At 33.9% G+C, this 17547-nt stretch overlaps 1 protein-coding gene across 8 annotated transcripts in view; it reads left to right on the forward strand.

Annotated features, from left to right (window-relative positions):
• Positions 1–17547, forward strand: part of LOC108709985 (glutamate receptor 4) — a 187413-nt gene that overhangs the window by 132394 nt on the left and 37472 nt on the right. For 7 of the 8 annotated variants that reach the window (XM_041584557.1, XM_041584558.1, XM_041584562.1 and 4 more), the window contains exons 9-10: positions 4145–4255; positions 16968–17174. In XM_041584557.1, the coding sequence (XP_041440491.1) occupies positions 4145–4255; positions 16968–17174 (318 nt within the window). Of the gene's footprint in view, positions 1–4144; positions 4256–5811; positions 6969–16967; positions 17175–17547 lie in introns of those variants that run through there. The other variant, XM_041584564.1, reaches the window with a different exon arrangement.

Here is a 17547-nt window from a genome sequence, read left to right on the forward strand (position 1 = left end):
AAATATTGAAGATGCATGATAACTTCTTGCATATTTCCTACTTCAGTGCTTTGTGATACAAGCTCTAATTATAGATCACCCTAATAAAATGTTAAGAGGGAAATTCTACTAGCATGCATTAGATTTCTAATTTTGGGGCAGAAATTTTCTCTTGTAGCTGTGCCGAAACCAATACTGCCCTCCCTTTTTTGAATAGGAAACAAACCTCAGGTCTGGTGCTGGTTCTTTACTTAGAAATGTTACGGCTGACAACTAGTACCAGCACTTTAACTGAAAGTAGGGTGGCAGAGAGGGGTTCAGGCCATTCTTCACCAGTTGAAATATACTGGTAGATATATACCACGTGTGACACAAGTTTTATTATAGAGTTTCTAATGGAAACCCATTTGGCTTTTAGTAAGATGTAGATAGCAGCAGTCTAAGACACTTTGCAATTAGTGTTAAGATTTTTTTGTGGTCTTTGAAATATTTACATTTTTGTAATTCCAAATGCTCTCTGACTTAATTACTGTAAGAACAAGGCAGCCTTTTGCAAAATCAGTAGGAGAGGGTCAAAAAAGAAAGACAAGCAGTTACAAATAGTTTAAAGCTGGAAGAAAAAAGAAAAAATTAACTCCCTGGTAGTTAGAATGTAAGTAGATTTTCCTCACAGTCTTTGGAGTGAAGTTAGAGGGATATGGAGCTGATCCTATTGGACCGCTTTAAATCAATCCAGACTGTTAGAGGTTTTTGAATTTTTTTGCTAGGAATTATACGAAAATCTTGAATTTTTGGAGGTTTTTGAGGTATTCGTATTTTTTACAGCATTGTTCACTGATTTTTTCCATTCATATTTTTTATATTCGGATCTTTTCATAAATTCAGTGACAATCGTGGTTTTAGAATGTGAGTTTAGTCACGGTTTAAAAAACCTCTAAAACCACTAAAGTCCGACTTTTAATAAATAAGTCTCTGAGCCTCTGCGTATTCAATATGCCTCTGCTTTTAGAAAAGCAAGAACGTTTTTTAATTAAATATATTATATGAGATGCCTATCACCAAAAATATAAACATCTGTGTGGGGGGACAGAGGTGTGATGGCATGGGGTCCAACTTGTGATGGGGTCTGCCAGGAAGATGCTTGTATGGGGGTTCATGGGGGTAGGCACAGCAGATTGTGAATCAATATGCAGTTTGTTGTTAATTTTGAATGCATAGATAAGATAAATAATGTATTATTTATTCTCTAGAAATTGATAGCCATATCCTTTTAATAATCAAACACTTGGGGCCAGATTCAATTCAGTGTGAAAAAGTTATTTCATGCTTTATGATGTTAAAACTCATGGACTAGTCAATTCGAGGAAAAAACTTTTCTCCTAATTCAGTTCAAGTTTTTTCCCCATAGACTTCAATTGAGTTTTCACATAATAAACATGGAGTTGTTCTGAATTGCATCTCAAATTGAATCTTGTCCATGAGTTTTCACATGATAAATTTGTTTTTACTGAATTAACTCTGGCCCTTTATGGGAACTCAGGATCCATGAAAGCAATTATTTGCATTGGTGGAAATTGTTTAATGTTTTCTAGTAAATTTAAGGTATAATTTTGCAGATTATCTGGAAAACCAGAGGTGTTAGAATTCCTATACATTGTTAGGCCTAACTAGTGGTACTGTATAAGAGAAAAAATAATGGCACAGAAATGTGTATTTGTGGCACTCTGTAAATAGTAATGTGTTAAAGTCCTGAACAGGAATGATGAAAGAAACTTGGACTACTACTGTTATCCTTCAACACTCACCAATAATGTAAAAACCTGCTATAGGGGTCTATGTTGTCAAATCTGTTATTACTAATACTGCTGTTATATTAATAAAGGGCATATGCACCCAGGAGCAGTAGAAATAATGTCAGCCAGTATCACCTCCACTTTCTCAGCAGCAAAAATGAAAGCCCATTCAGGCAATCAGCCTTAGAGAATGCTAGATAGTGTTATTATCATTTACATTTTGTTTGCTCTTTCTTTTTGTTCTGAGTCTTTGTAGGGAAGTCCCTGCAAAATATTTGTTTTGTATTTCAGAGATAGTAGCTGAGTTGGTTTTGTATTGTATTTATGTGTAACAAAATCATTTCAATACATTGACTGTTGGAACTTAGCAACGGAAAGTTAAACTCAGAAACAAGAGCATGTAAAACTGTTTAGGTTGTTATGGCTACAACAACAGAAGATACACTTCCAATAATTGCTTGTTTGGATTGTGCTTATAGGGAAAATACTTGTTATTACACCTCTATAGGGGCTGATTTACTAATGTCTGTATTGTATTGTATAACTTTTCCCTGAATAATTTTTTCTATCATGGATAATACTAATTACTCAAAATCACCAAAATGTTGTAATTTATTTAATGAAAAAAAGAATGAAAAAGACCACAAAAAAACTGTCAAGGTCATGTAAACGTCAGTGGGATTTTCCAGTTGTAAAATCTTTATTTCAAGCTTTTAGAGGATTTTTTGAGGGTTTTTTGTTTATATTTGCATGAAAAATTGGAGGATTTCAAGGTTTTCGTATTAGTATTTGGCTTAGTTAAACATTTGCAATATTTGTTTGTGTTTTTTAATTTGGACAATAAAATGAGCACTCACTCCTGAAGCCAACCAGTCGGGTAAAACTTGATTTTATTCCATATTGCTAGCAATATGGAATAAAATAAAGTTTTACCAGACCGGTTGGCTTCAGGAGTGAGTGCTCATTATGCTGTCATTTGTATCTCACCACAAACTACGGGTTCAGGGTGCTGCACCCAAATCACCGGAGGATATCTGTGAGTGTAGTAATCTATTGTTTGACATATTCACTGTTGATGTGTGTAGGTCAATCCCAGACGTGAATAACCTGTGGTTTATACACCCAGGTCAATTTTTCACATCGGGTGAGCCACATTTTGAAACGTTAAGTTTTACGGCTTGAATTGAGATGCTTTTCCCATTTTTCTATGTACTTTTTACATTGGGCTGTTTTAATAAATAACTTTGCATTCGTGGTTTTAGAGAAAATGAGCGTTTGTGGTTTCTTCTAAAATCAGAATGTTGATAAGTGGGCATTGTAGTGTAATATTTGACCGTCATAAACAAAGAATTAATACACAGAAGTAAATCAGAGTGATAGTAAGGCTGAAAACATTTTTTCTTTCACTCAGGGGGTTATTTATTAAGGGGAAGACACATATTTACACGTATTATCCATAATTACACGTATGTTTTTTTAATTAATACTGGGGGGTTATTATATTTAGCTTTATTAGGACATATAGTGTAATAATAAATACTTTTTGCACCTAACCATGGAGCAATTTAAAAAGAGTTAGAATATTTTAGTACTTAATTATTACTTGTACTCAATTGTTACTTGTACTCCATTATTAATTACCAGTTAAGAAGGAGTTAAAAGAATTATTTGTATATTTTTATGTATATTGTTTAATATTATTTTTTATAATATTTTATTGTTAATTGTTGGGAGGGAATTGTGCTTTTAAATATTGTGTGTATTTAAAGTTTCATACTGCCTATGAAGAGCCATTCAGGTATTAAATGTATAAGGTTATAGACTGTGTGGTTTGCATGTTTTAAAATCATGCTATAATAAAGATTTTTGTAACTTTAGGGTAAGGTCACACTGAGCGTTTCGGGGAGATTTAATCGCCTGACGACTAATCGCCTCGTCTTTGCGGCTACCTCGTGAGGCAACTTCGGAAAACGAATCGCTGCGTGTGATTAGCGTCTGCAATTTTTCATTTTAGCCAGCGCAGAGTGAGGGAAGGCGTTTGAGGAGATTGGTCACCACAAAGATGAGGCAATTAGTTGCCAGGCGACTAAATCTCCCCGAAAAGCTCAGTGTGACCTTACCCTTAGAAGCTCAGAAGTAATCTTTACATATGCATTGCTGAACCCAATATATATCACGTGTCCTCCACCCACTTATTGTTAATGCCTGTCCAAGTGTTTGTACTGGTTTTGAAGGTCATACTGTTTGTATTCTCTTTCAGTCAACTATATAGTGCTGAAATACGGGTTAATATGTTAGCCCATAAAATTATACTAATAGTAAAAATAAGTAGATCTTTAAATCATTTAGGGTTTATCTTCAATTGTTTTCAGATTGGTTACTGGAATGATATGGATAAATTGGTCTTAATTCAACATGAACCAGCCTTCAAAAATGATTCTTCAGGTATTGAGAACAGGACTGTTGTTGTCACCACAATATTGGTAAGTCACTTTTTAAGAAAAATAAATTTTCTTTCATTTTGCTTTTCAAAAACACTTGACGAAATGAAATATCTCCCTGGCAGACAAAAAAGGTCAACTTACATAAATTAAGAAAAGTAAATAACTTTTCGTTATTGGGAGGTAGATTTTTGTCTGGGCAAACACAACACAACATTATAAGGAATGTCAAATTGTGTTCTATAAAATACAGCTTAGAATAATTGAAAATGTATTTAGAACATTTTTATATAATGTAGGTACCCCGGGGAGAAGGGCTGTTTGTGAGAATTTTTTTTACAAAATCAGCATTGTTGGTTTAAGATATTTCATATTAGCTAAGCCACTCTTGCAGTTCATTTAATGTATTCACAGCTATGTTTTTAATTTGTTCAGGACATAAACACTTTTGTTTATCTTCAGATTCAGCACTGTGTAAAATTACAGTAGTTTTCTTTATAATTTGTCTTCATCATGCCACCACAATGCAATATGTAATAGAAATTATTAGCTACAGAACAGTGCTAGAATTTTATCTTTCAATACAGGAAACTCAAGATAAACCTTTTTTTCCTTTAATGGAACTAAATCACCCACTTTAACAAACAGTAATATTAAGGATATTTTTTATTCTCAAAAGTCAAACATGCCCTTTAAATTTTACTGTCAAATTAGTCTGATAGAGGATGACCTTTACCTATCTGGACGTAGGAATTTTACACTTCACTGCCCTGAACTTTTCACCGGCCTTGTTACACTTGACTTTCATTAACAAAGAAATTCGAAATGTACTGTGATGATATGAAAATAGAGGAATTTTTCCCTGTATTTTATGGCTGTAGCTATTAAAAAATTTCCTTATAAACAATTAACTTTAGGGGGCCGATTTATCAAGGGTCAAATTTTGAGGTAATGGGAGTTTTTCTAAACTCCCATCAACTTGAAATTCAAATTAAAAAAGACCAACCAAAATTTATCAAAAAAAATAAATAAATTTTTTTACTTCGAGTGAATAGGCTGTATTCAATAGTTCGAAACAAATTCGGAATGTATTCGATCTAATTTGATTTGAAGTATTTTTTTTTAAAAAAACTTGGATTTTTCAAAGTCCACCAAATGACTCCAGATTCTAGGAGGTCCCCCATAGGTTAAATCAACAATTCGGCAGGTTTCAGATAGCGAATAGTCGAAGTCGAATTTTTAAAGAGACATGATAAATATCTTTATTCTAATTTTTAAATTTTTTTCAAATTCGAATTGAATTTGGACTATTCCCTAGTCCAAGTACATTAAATTAGTTTGAAATTCGAACTTAAAAATGTGATTTTTCAATTCGACACTTGATAAATATGCCCCTAGATGTGTCCATTTCCTATTTAAGGTTTATGAAGGTTTATGAAAACATGAAATGCTTGCATTTTTCATTGCATGGTGTATAAATATATATAAAAAAAAACAATAATATGGCAGTGTAGAATCTACAGTATGTAAGCTGCATTATTTTCCTAAAAGATTCCATTATGGGAAATTATGCTTCAGTACAGTCCTCCTCTTTGCAGCCTCTCATGAAGAATCCTATTTTAAGAAATTGATCAAGAAAGAAAGGATTTTCAAGATCGAGCGACCATTCCTATGGCTCAAGTATAAATCAGCAATGTAGTCATATTAATAAACTTTTTCAATATGCTATGTGGGTTACTATCCTGAATTGATAATCACCCCATCCCCCCAAGCCTAAAAACCTGAGAACATGCCTTGAGAGCATAATTTATTACGTAGCCCAGATGGCAAGAATATCTATTCTATAAAGCTGAAATTCCCATCCTGTCTTTTATGAGTGAGCATTAAGGCTTCAATGCATGTACTGTATAGCGTTATACATTTGAAAAATCTGCTAATTGTTCATGTGCATAAAAAACAAGTCAGATAAATGCAAATGGTGTATGGCTTGCTTGCTCAGCTTAAAGTATTTCTGCAATGCGTACTGTTAGTTCAGTCTCATTTGAAGGGTTTCCTTTAATCAACTGTGAAATTCTTTAATACAAGCACTCAAAACCTTGTCATATTTCAAGAGGCTACAGTAGACTCTGGCAGCCGTACATTGATACGATGCTAATGCCGCAAAACTGCTGAACAGGAAAATGCATAACAATAACAGGTATTTACAAATGTGCATTTTCAAATATTTGATTTCGGTGATAAATCTACTCGATTTCGAAGATGACTTGTACAACCTACCCAGATATGTTCAACACTTACAGATATTTATTACATGCTAATTGCCATGTGTTTCTTCATTTCTTTAAATATGCAGTGTAGCCATCTTTCTTTATCCAAAATGATATCCTCACAGCCTGCAGAACTGTATTTCAAGCTATGTATGTCAGTGCAGGAACTGGCTGTGATGTGTCTTGAGCTTTAATATGTATGTACCGCAGGCCATTTTTTTTAGCCTTTTAGTAACCTGCTTATAAAGTATATGGATTCTGTACATGTGGATTTATAAGTCAATTTATTTGCAAAAGTTTAGCTCTGTAAAAAGTAATCTTTCTAAATTTGTGTATGATTTGTGTATGACTTACAATATTGTAAACTGTTGTCTACGCCTGAAGTACGGGGGGGAGGGGGGGGAGACAGCGTTTCGATGCCTCTATTAAAGTTCTCATATTTTGTATATTTTGGTTTGCCTCTTAATAAAGCTTACTATTTAAAGACATATCCAATCATGTTTTCTATTTTTTGACATGTTCCTGAAACCTCACAGCTGAATTGTACACTTATGAAGGTAAATCATATGTTTTATGTAAAGTTTGGAGTTGGTTAATTGTTATTCTTAGAAGTTAATGTAGTTTGTGTAACCAGCATTCAGTTATGTTTCTTTTCTTTATTTTGGTTTGATTAATGTTACTGTACTTAAACAAAGGGAGACGTAAACTAAGGAAATACTGGAGCTTTTACATTTGTAGACCAGAAATACATCTATATCTGCTGCAGCTTATATAACAAAATGAAACTTTCAACAGGCAAATGTATGCTCCGCTGATGAGTGGTGTTCAACACCAAGTAGCAGGGAGGTAAGTTAAGACACAGCACATATTTATAAAGGCTAGCCATGAAATATATACATGCATGTATTGATATCAAAGTTCTCCTAGACATGCATTGAAGAAAGAGCATATTATGCTTGTGGTATACAGGCAAATTATCTTTGTATATAAAATGTATAGGGCAAACCTATCTGAATTTGGGTCTGGCTTTAATTTTTCTTACAGACGATAGAGGCAAGGGAGAGAAAATCATATACAAAGTAATATGATATCGCTCAGCTCCAATGTATCAATTATAGATTACAAATTATATAAAGAAAATATATTTATATTAAGAAAATGTTCACTTAATAATTTTGGGTGAAGGAGCTCTCTTCTTAAAGGGCATGTAAAGTCTAAAATAGAATAAGGCTAGAAATGCTGTATTTTGTATACTAAATATAAACATGAACTTACTGCACCACAAGCCTAATCAAACAAATGATTTATGCTTTCAAAGTTGGCTACAGGGGGTCACCATCTTGTAACTTTGTTAAACATCTTTGCAAGACTAAGACTGTGCACATGCTCAGTGTGGTCTGGGCTGCTTAGGGATCGTCATAAACAAAACGGCTTGAGTTCTGCATGGCTGGGAAGTAAGGCGGGGGCTCCCCCTGCTGTTCATAAGTATGATTGTTTCCCTGCTCAGCAGTTAGGGACCGTCTGACAATTCCTATCCACAGCAGTAAATGAAGGGAGAATTTCAGTGCATACAGTCAGGTTTCTTATATAAACGGCACACATTTTTAAATTAACGTATATTGGAGATAGGTTTCTTTTTCATTAAAGAAAGTAAAAATGGGATTTTATTTTTTTGCCTTTACATGCCCTTTAAGAAGTATATATATATATATATATATATATATATATATATATATATATATATATATATATATATATATTCATGTATACGTATTATATACGCTCTGTTTTTACGGTGACCTGGGTGTATATACCCCAGATCTTGCGCTTCTGGATAACCAAATGTTAACAGTCACGGATCAAATAAGGGAGGTGCCGCACTCACCGAGTTGAACGAGTGGTCCGGGTGCATCGCCCCGGACCCGTAGCTTAGGGGAAGACCTTGTAGTGCAGGAAAAAATCAGAAAGCAATCTGGACACTGCTCGTAAGAATAAAATGTTGAAGTTTATTTCAATGTGTTGTGTGTTTTCAACACATTGAAATAAACGTCAACATTTAATTCTTACGAGCGGTGTCCGTAGTGCTTGTTGATTTTTTCCTGCGCTACAAGGGAGAGAGAATCTCTCCTGACAGGGATGTCCTTTCCTCATTAATTTTTCTATTGTTGCCAAGGAGATTAATTTCTATTCGTGACAACAGGGAGCAGTTATTCCCTTACTATTGAGAAGAAGGCGTTGTTTCTAACAGCTCCAGTGCTTTTCTCTATGATACTGGATTTTACATTGAAGATATCTGTTTAAATTACAGTTTCAACTCCTTGAAAATGTAGTGCAATTCTTAAGACATAACATAGCTTTTAATTTAGGTTCTTTCCCCTAGCTATACAGGCATCATGAAGCATTCCAAGTTCAAACAAACTGCAATATGTAGCTTTTCACTAAATTAATGCTACACTTTCTTCTGTAATTCTTAAGATCAGTAGTTCTCCATCTGTTGGGCTAACCACCCTTGTTTGGACCAGTGAAGGTGATATAATAAGTATAATAGTAAGCTGTTAGAATAAATCTAAATTCAAAATATTATAATTATAAATCACCGTATGGGGATTTGCCCAAATGTTGAATTAGATATGACAGCCCTAAACCAAAAAGTCTTCGACTTAAATCTGTGATGTTCTATATATAACCCATGCTATTTACATAGTTACATAGTTACATAGTTACATAGTTAAATTGGGTTGAAAAAAGACAAAGTCCATCAAGTTCAACCCCTCCAAATGAAAACCCAGCATCCATACACACACCCCTCCCTACTTTTAATTAAAATTCTATATACCCATACCTATATTAACTATAGAGTTTAGTATCACAATAGCCTTTAATATTATGTCTGTCCAAAAAATCATCCAAGCCATTCTTAAAGGCATTAACTGAATCAGCCATCACAACATCACCCGGCAGTGCATTCCACAACTCACTGTCCTGACTGTGAAGAACCCTCTACGTTGCTTCAAATGAAAGTTCTTTTCTTCTAGTCTAAAGGGGAGGCCTCTGGTACGGTGATCCACTTTATGGGTAAAAAGGTCCCCTGCCATTTGTCTATAATGTCCTCTAATGTACTTGTAAAGTGTAATCATGTCCCCTCGCAAGCGCCTTTTTTCCAGAGAAAACAACCCCAACCTTGACAGTCTACCCTCATAATTTAAGTCTTCCGTCCCTCTAACCAATTTAGTTGCACGTCTCTGCACTCTCTCCAGCTCATTTATATCCCTCTTAAGGACTGGAGTCCAAAACTGAACTGCATACTCCAGATGAGGCCTTACCAGGGACCTATAAAGAGGCATAATTATGTTTTCATCCCTTGAGTTAATGCCCTTTTTTATGCAAGACAGAACTTTATTTGCTTTAGTAGCCACAGAATGACACTGCCCAGAATTAGACAACGTGTTATCTACAAAGACCCCTAGATCCTTTTCATTTAAGGAAACTCCCAACACATTGCCATTTAGTGTATAACTTGCATTTATATTATTTTTGCCAAAGTGCATAACCTTGCATTTATCAACATTGAACCTCATTTTCCAGTTTGCTGCCCAGTTTTCCAGTTTAGACAGATCACTTTGCAAAGTGGCAGCATCCTGCATGGAACCTATAGTTCTGCACAATTTAGTATCATCTGCAAAAATAGAAACAGTACTTTCAATGCCCACCTCCAGGTCATTAATAAACAAGTTGAAAAGCAAGGGACCTAGTACAGAGCCCTGCGGTACTCCACTAACAACACTGGTCCAATTAGAAAATGTTCCATTTACCACCACTCTTTGTAGTCTATCTTTTGGCGTGCTATTGTAATTGAAGAATATCGCACGTTTAGGAGCCTCTACAGTAGGATGTTAAAGATAGAAAAGACAATGTTTCGATTTATTCCAATATTAAAAACTGTAATGAACAAAATTACAGACCTTTATACTATAAAATGATGATTGAAGAGGAAAAACATTCCTATTCATGGATCATATTTTCCATAAATGTCATATAGGATGAAGTTGAATAGTAACTTATCAGTTTGTAGAGGCGTTCTATCTTATCAAACACTGGCGCTAGAGCACCACAGATGATCAATTAACATGAATACCTACATATTCACTATCTACCATTGGAACATGAGTGATCAAATCAGTGATCACTTCAATTTTACATGCTGTTTCATTTTTGTAGACATATTGTTGGTCTGATCAATCTTATCAGTTGGATCTACATAAAATAGGTTTCCCATAGTTTACATAAAATATACTGCAAAGGAAATACAAATTTGCAAAATGAACAACAATAACAAGCATTTTGCAATTAACTCCCATTCGGCGATTAGTGAACAAACCAGTGATTACTTGAAATTTTACATGCTGTTTTTAGACATATTGTTTAGCGTTAGTCCAATTGATCTGATCAGTTGGATCTAAATAAAAAAGGTTTTCCATAGTTTACACATAATAAATTGCAAACGAAAGATACATTTTTTAAATTAATTACAATAATGAGCATTTTCCAATATATTATTGCTATTGAGACTGAATTTACATTGTTTTTGCATTCAGATTTTTAGGTGGGGTTTTTTTCTGTTGCAAAAAATTTACTTTCTGTGGCAGAACCTTTTATTGCACTAGCCCAGACTTAAAAAACATACAAGGGGTTATTTAGTAAAGTCTATTTTTTTCTGGTCTGACTTTTAAAGGGGAAATTTTTTTTGTTGTAGATTTATTAAACCCCGATGGTGTTAAAAGTCTGAATTAAAAAGTACTCCAACTCAGACCTGCCGAGTTCATGTAGAAGTCAATGGCAGATGTCCCGTTGACATTTTGAAGATATGCTGATCTGCACTGGGTTTCGTTCAATAATCCCAAGATTTAGTCATTTTGGGCGTCAAATCCAAAAAAAGACTCAGGTTTCGGTTGTCATATCCGAAAAAGTCACAGTTTTTTTGTGACATCTGAAAAAAAACATATGCTTTGGATTTTTTCACGATTTTATTGAGGCTTTTCCCACACAAGAAATTATCATGAAAATTTATTGATAAATAGTGGGAAAACATAAGTGCGGATTTGGTTGGAGAAGTTTTCAGAAAATGGTGAGAAAATTTGGGATTTTGAAAAATAACCCCCCTAGTGTATGATCTATTATTTACATCTTCCTTTTAACTTTCCCTACCTTCTCCTTTTATCATTATATGCGTTTACTCTGTCAACCCTCTCTTTTTCCTGTCTTTTTCCTGTCTTTTTCCTGTGTAAAACACATTTCACTGGTATACTCTATTTCTCTCAGTTACCTCAACTTCTCTTTTTTTCCTTTATAACCTCTTTCCCTTTCCCCACATTTCTTCTATAGTATTCTAACCATTAGATTAGACTGGCTATGCTGATCAGCCAAGCAGGAAAGTATTTTGCCCTTGGGCACACAAGCAGCTAGCATGCATTCAAGTAAGAATATAATTCCTTTAGCGAACTTAGATGTAAATGATTATATCATGTTAACAGGGAGACCTGCCACTTTGTATTAGCTTATTTTAGGTGTTTCTAACAAGCTGAAGCATCCTTAACAAACTAACTTGAATTGGTATGCCTCCCCTCTTATCTAAAAAATGCATCACTGGTGCATTCCTATACACCATAGATAAAGTATCCATTCTTCACTCTTAACAGTTTTACATAACCCAAAAAAACCATGAAGAAGGCAGACAGATTGCTCTTTGTGAGCCAAACCAGTGTCAGAATAATCACATGAAATGTACATGAGTCCTCCCTGAAAGTGCATGTGTTTTTTTTTAACTCAGCTAATAAAACATGTAGGGATCTATTTTGGTCCACCAAGAAGAATGTGTGTGATGCCACCCCAATAGTATAGTGTGCCCACAAAGAAGAAAAACCAATATTTGTATTCCATAAAAAAACTGGTAGAGCATTTCTGTGACCACAGTTTAGTGTACCTCAGGTTTACAATAGTAAATCGAGCTTGAACAGTGACAAATGATTTATGTTTAACTTCTGCATATACATTTTGGTTGAATGTTTGATATAGAGCAACAACAGCTGGACATTTACCATTTAAAAAGAAGCTTTCTGTCCAGAGATCGCATACCCATGCCATGACATCTTTGTACAATATTTACATATACTTGTTAATTCCCTTGGCCAGTCATCCTAAAACAACCTTTCTTGAGATATTTGTGATTCACAATCTATCTTAAGATATAAGTATATTCATTTTGTTCTTTGTTTTATAACCAACAAAACAACTTATTCAAGCAAGTTGCTTAAAAAGTTCACAGAATCGTCCAACTGTGTGCATTTCTTCCGCCTGTGAGTTTGTATTCACCATAATAATCATACAAACAGACCCATGAAATAGGTTTTGTGAAAAGTGCATTTTAACGCACAAATATTATCTAGCCGAGTCTTTAGTTGCATGTAATTTATACAAGGATAATAGAGAAACCAAAGAATGAGGAGTATCTCTGTTAGAATCAGATACAACTAAGAATCTATTCACATGAAAGCTATAAACATTATGCATTGTACATAATATAGAATTTAAATATCTAAATTTACAGGCTAAATGTTGCTCATGTTATCTGTATGAGATACAAAAAAATAATAATTATGCCTTCAGGATTATACTATTTGTAATTTGTCGTTTAAAGAGTACTGTTAACTACTGTTAGGAATCACAATATTTCCTTCCTCCTTATGGTGGTTTTTTCTCCTTCATTGTACACTATTGTGCTCTAAAGTTAATTTTACAAGTATGCGATACAGCATATGCATCTTTTGCTCAGAAATAATATTGATATGTAATTATGAAGAATTACTTCTGAATGCAGCAGAAATGAGCAGTTTGTATTTTACAAAAATGCTAAATGCATACGTTTTAGCGAGTAATGTTTTGTATCCAATGGCCAACTCAGTTGAATGGCAGTCAACTGTGACATTGGGTAATTTCATAAGTAAGATACACAAGATTGTCTAGGGAGAGAGACTTCCTCATACATCTTCATCAGTCTTCTTGGCAACAGGCAGGTGTTGCCTCAAAGATTGATTTTTCTTAGTGTGACTGCAAACCTCAGGAACAGCACCCCATACTGTACACTTGTGTATATACATTTTTGGTAGCTTTTGAAATAAACAATTGCTTTTGAGCCAACTTCAATTTTATTGGAATAGCACTAGTGACACAAATTCTAGGAATATGAATGTATCTAATAATAGTAATCAGTAAGATTCCCTTTATATTTTTGCAGCTTTATTTGTTTTCATTGATTTTGCCACCCAACGTCCTTCTGTCAATCAGCAAAGTGTGTGCCATTCTTAGAAAATAGCCCAGGGACCATGCCATTGTCATGAACAGTAACACCAAAAAACAAAAGTGTTTTGAAGTAAAGAAAATATAATGTAGTGTTGCTCTGCACTGGTAAAACTGGTGAGTTTGTTTCAGAAACACTACTATAGTTTATATAAACAAGCTGCTGTGTAGCCATGGGGGCAGCCATTCAAGCACAGGATACACAGTAGATAACAGATAAGTACTACTATAGTTTATATAAACAAGCTGCTGTGTAGCCATGGGGGCAGCCATTCAAGCACATGATACACAGTAGATAACAGATAAGTACTACTATAGTTTATATAAACAAGCTGCTGTGTAGCCATGGGGGCAGTCTTTCATGCTGGAAAATTTAGAAAAGGCACAGGATACACAGCAGATAACAGATTAGCTCTGTAGTATACAATGGAATTCTTCAGAACTTATCTGTTATCTACTGTGTTTGTTTCCTATGCTTGAATGGCTGCCCCCATGGCTGGGTTTACCAGTGCAGGGCAACTCTACATTATATTGTCATTCATTAAAAACACCAATTTTTTGGTGCAACTGTTCATTTTAAGTGTAAATATATAAATTAGTGAATACATAGAATATGCATTGTGTATGAATATTCTTAAAACTGGATATATTTGGTCCGGCAGAATATCTTATAATGGCATTGATTTCTTAGCAGTTAGGAGACATAGACAGGAGGATACATTCATAGATCCAGGAACCATACCAAAAGGCAGAGATAGGAAGAAAGGATTTCTTTTAAAGATTTTGGAAATAAAATTTGCAGAACTTTATTACGGATCAAAATTCTACTGCCTCCAATAGCTGAAGCAATAGCAAACTAATGTGGTCTTGTGGATACAATACAGGGCCTATTTACTAACATTCAAATGTCTGTTTTTTAATGAACTTCTCAAAATTCATGTGTTTTTATCTATTTCTCTAAAACCCTAAAAATATGAGATTTATTTATTGTAAAAACCACAAAAAAGTCTAATACAAAAATTTGCCAAGTAAAAGTTGATCCCATTGGACCATTTTTAGTCAATTCTTTCATGGTTTTTACACTTGATAAATGTCAAATTTTTAGAGCCTTCTAGGAAAATACATTTTTCATGATTTCTGGGAAAACATTGCAATTCGATTGTTAGTAAATGGACCCCTTGGAGGTTTTCTAATTTTTTTTGTTAGCAATTGCCCAAAAAAGTTAACGTTTTAGAGGTTTTTATCATTTTAATTTGGATTGTTCAGTGGTTTTTTTTTCACTTGTGCTTTTTATTTTCATATCTTTTAATAAATTTCATGACATTCGTGGTTTGGAGAAAGTGATTTTATTTGAGTCTCAAAAAAAATGAGACTGGGATAAATGGGCCTCTTGATTTCCAAAACATTCATTAAGCAAAATATTGGTGAACGCCATATATAGGTTATTTATTAGTCTATTTTTTCTGGTTTTAAAGGAGAAAACTATTTTTTTAGAATAAAAACTTGAATGCTGCCCCGATGCTGCTAAAAGTCAGAATAAAAAAGTACTCCTTCTCAAGCCTGCCCAGATCATGTAAAAATCAATGGCAGATGTCCCATTTACAATTGCGCTGGGTTTCATACAATAATCGGAATAATCAGAGTCACATTTGTCAAGGGTCGAATTTCAAATTCATGTTGTTGCCACAAAAGTGGTAACAGGCAGGACATGTCATTTTTTCACAGCACAAATAATACTTTAATACTTTAATACTAGAAATAAATGTGCACACAGACACTGAATAGTTGAATGAAGTGCCTTAAGAATCAGCTACTCAGACGATGGAATTGCTGCAGAGAATTAGTTTAACATTATATGAATTCATCTTTTATTTATAAGATATTCCATGCTGTTAAAAGGAGAACTGCTTTGAACTGATCCATCTTGGAACTGTTAACATTTACAGCCTTTTATTTTATCTTTTAAAATGGAGATGGAAGCGCTTAATCCAGCTCACAACTCAAACCTTGACTTCTTGTGATCCATCATAAACTAACACACAAAGTAAATGCGCCAGCTACTCAGTATTACATCGATGGACTTCAACTAGACAGGTTTAATGCTACTTTTGACAACTTGTTCATAGGATGGCCTTTTACCTTTTGTGTTTGTTTGGTTCATAGGAAGGTAATGGTTTTTTTTTCAGCTTGGCCACGTTTCTCTGAAGTCAGAGACTGAAGCAGTAACTAGGACTAGAGTTCTGTCATAGTTGCACACATCAAGAGAGTCTTTAGGGTGGAAATTTAAGCCGTCTCAGCAAATACTAGATGTTAGGGGCAGATATATTAATTTTTTGTGTTTATATTTTGTTGTGATTCAAATACATTTTTGACCATGTTTTTTTCTGCAATCGTGTTTTTTTAATAACTCTTGGTAGGTTTTAGGTTAAACATTTCTACAAAAATACCACCAGATGAAAGATTTGGCAAAAGCAAGAAGGGTAAGAACAATCAGTCTAGAACCAGTGTAATCAAGTTCCAAAACTGATTTTAGTCTTAGTACATCCCACTCATTATAAACTGTTATACAAGTTGCTGCTGGTGGTGTGGTTGGGTGATAGTAAGAATGAGTATGAGTTTGTGCTCATTCCTATACAATGTTATGCAATGTGTTGTGTTCATTTGTAAAATAAATAGCAGTCTAAAACGGTAATGTTCTACTTTTCTCCTAAATCTAAATATGGTGTTCAGTTGCTTTTCTTTGTTGTATGATGCTGTGATTTTAAAACAAATTTACATTTTCTTTTATGGTCCTCAAATACATATATCATGATAACAGTGTTTGTTAAATCTTTGTTGATTTGTTGTATGATTTATTATAATCTTCTTGTATGTATTTTATGTTACAAGTATTTCATTGTAATAAATATCCATTCACAGTTAATGTATATTGTCCTAAGAATTAAACTGAGAACCATGTCTTTTTATGTAATGTGTTAACATGTTATTACCCAGAAAACAGTGTACATTTTTAAGTCCAATTTCTTTTAATGTGGCCATTGTCCAAATAACCTCTAACACCACTGGAGAAATTCTTCCAAGTCACATAGTTCATTGTGGGTTCTTTCCTTCAAGATGTCCTCTTCTCATTATAGGAAGCCCCTTATGTAATGTACAAGAAAAATCATGAGCTGCTGGAAGGAAATGATAAGTTTGAAGGATATTGTGTAGATCTGGCTTATGAAATTGCAAAACACATTGGTATCAAGTATAAAATTGCCATTGTCCCTGATGGAAAATATGGAGCAAGGGATTCAGAAACAAAAATCTGGAATGGGATGGTGGGAGAGCTTGTATATGGGGTAAGAATATTATATTTAAAAGAACATATACTCATATGTTTTTCAAAAATTTGAATGGCTCATTTCTTCAGCAAATTTAGGACAGTGTGCTGTACTATAAAATCTGTTTTCATTTACGTATATTATGTCACTGTATACTTCTTAATATTAACAACCAGATTAGTGTTAATTCATGCAATAAATGCTAAAATGTTTTCTAAACTTTGGAATGCAAGTATTAATTACTACCATGCTTATTTGAGATAGGCTGGACATTCTTTGACAGTTATGTTATATACATTTGTTTAATTTTATTAATCTATTTTTTTTATTTAAATTTAGGGTTGCTAATTAATGCTCAAGCCTTCAGGATCAAACATTCATCTACTAAAAC

This window comes from Xenopus laevis, chromosome 2S, assembly GCF_017654675.1.
Source record: "Xenopus laevis strain J_2021 chromosome 2S, Xenopus_laevis_v10.1, whole genome shotgun sequence".
Taxonomy (NCBI): domain Eukaryota; kingdom Metazoa; phylum Chordata; class Amphibia; order Anura; family Pipidae; genus Xenopus; species Xenopus laevis.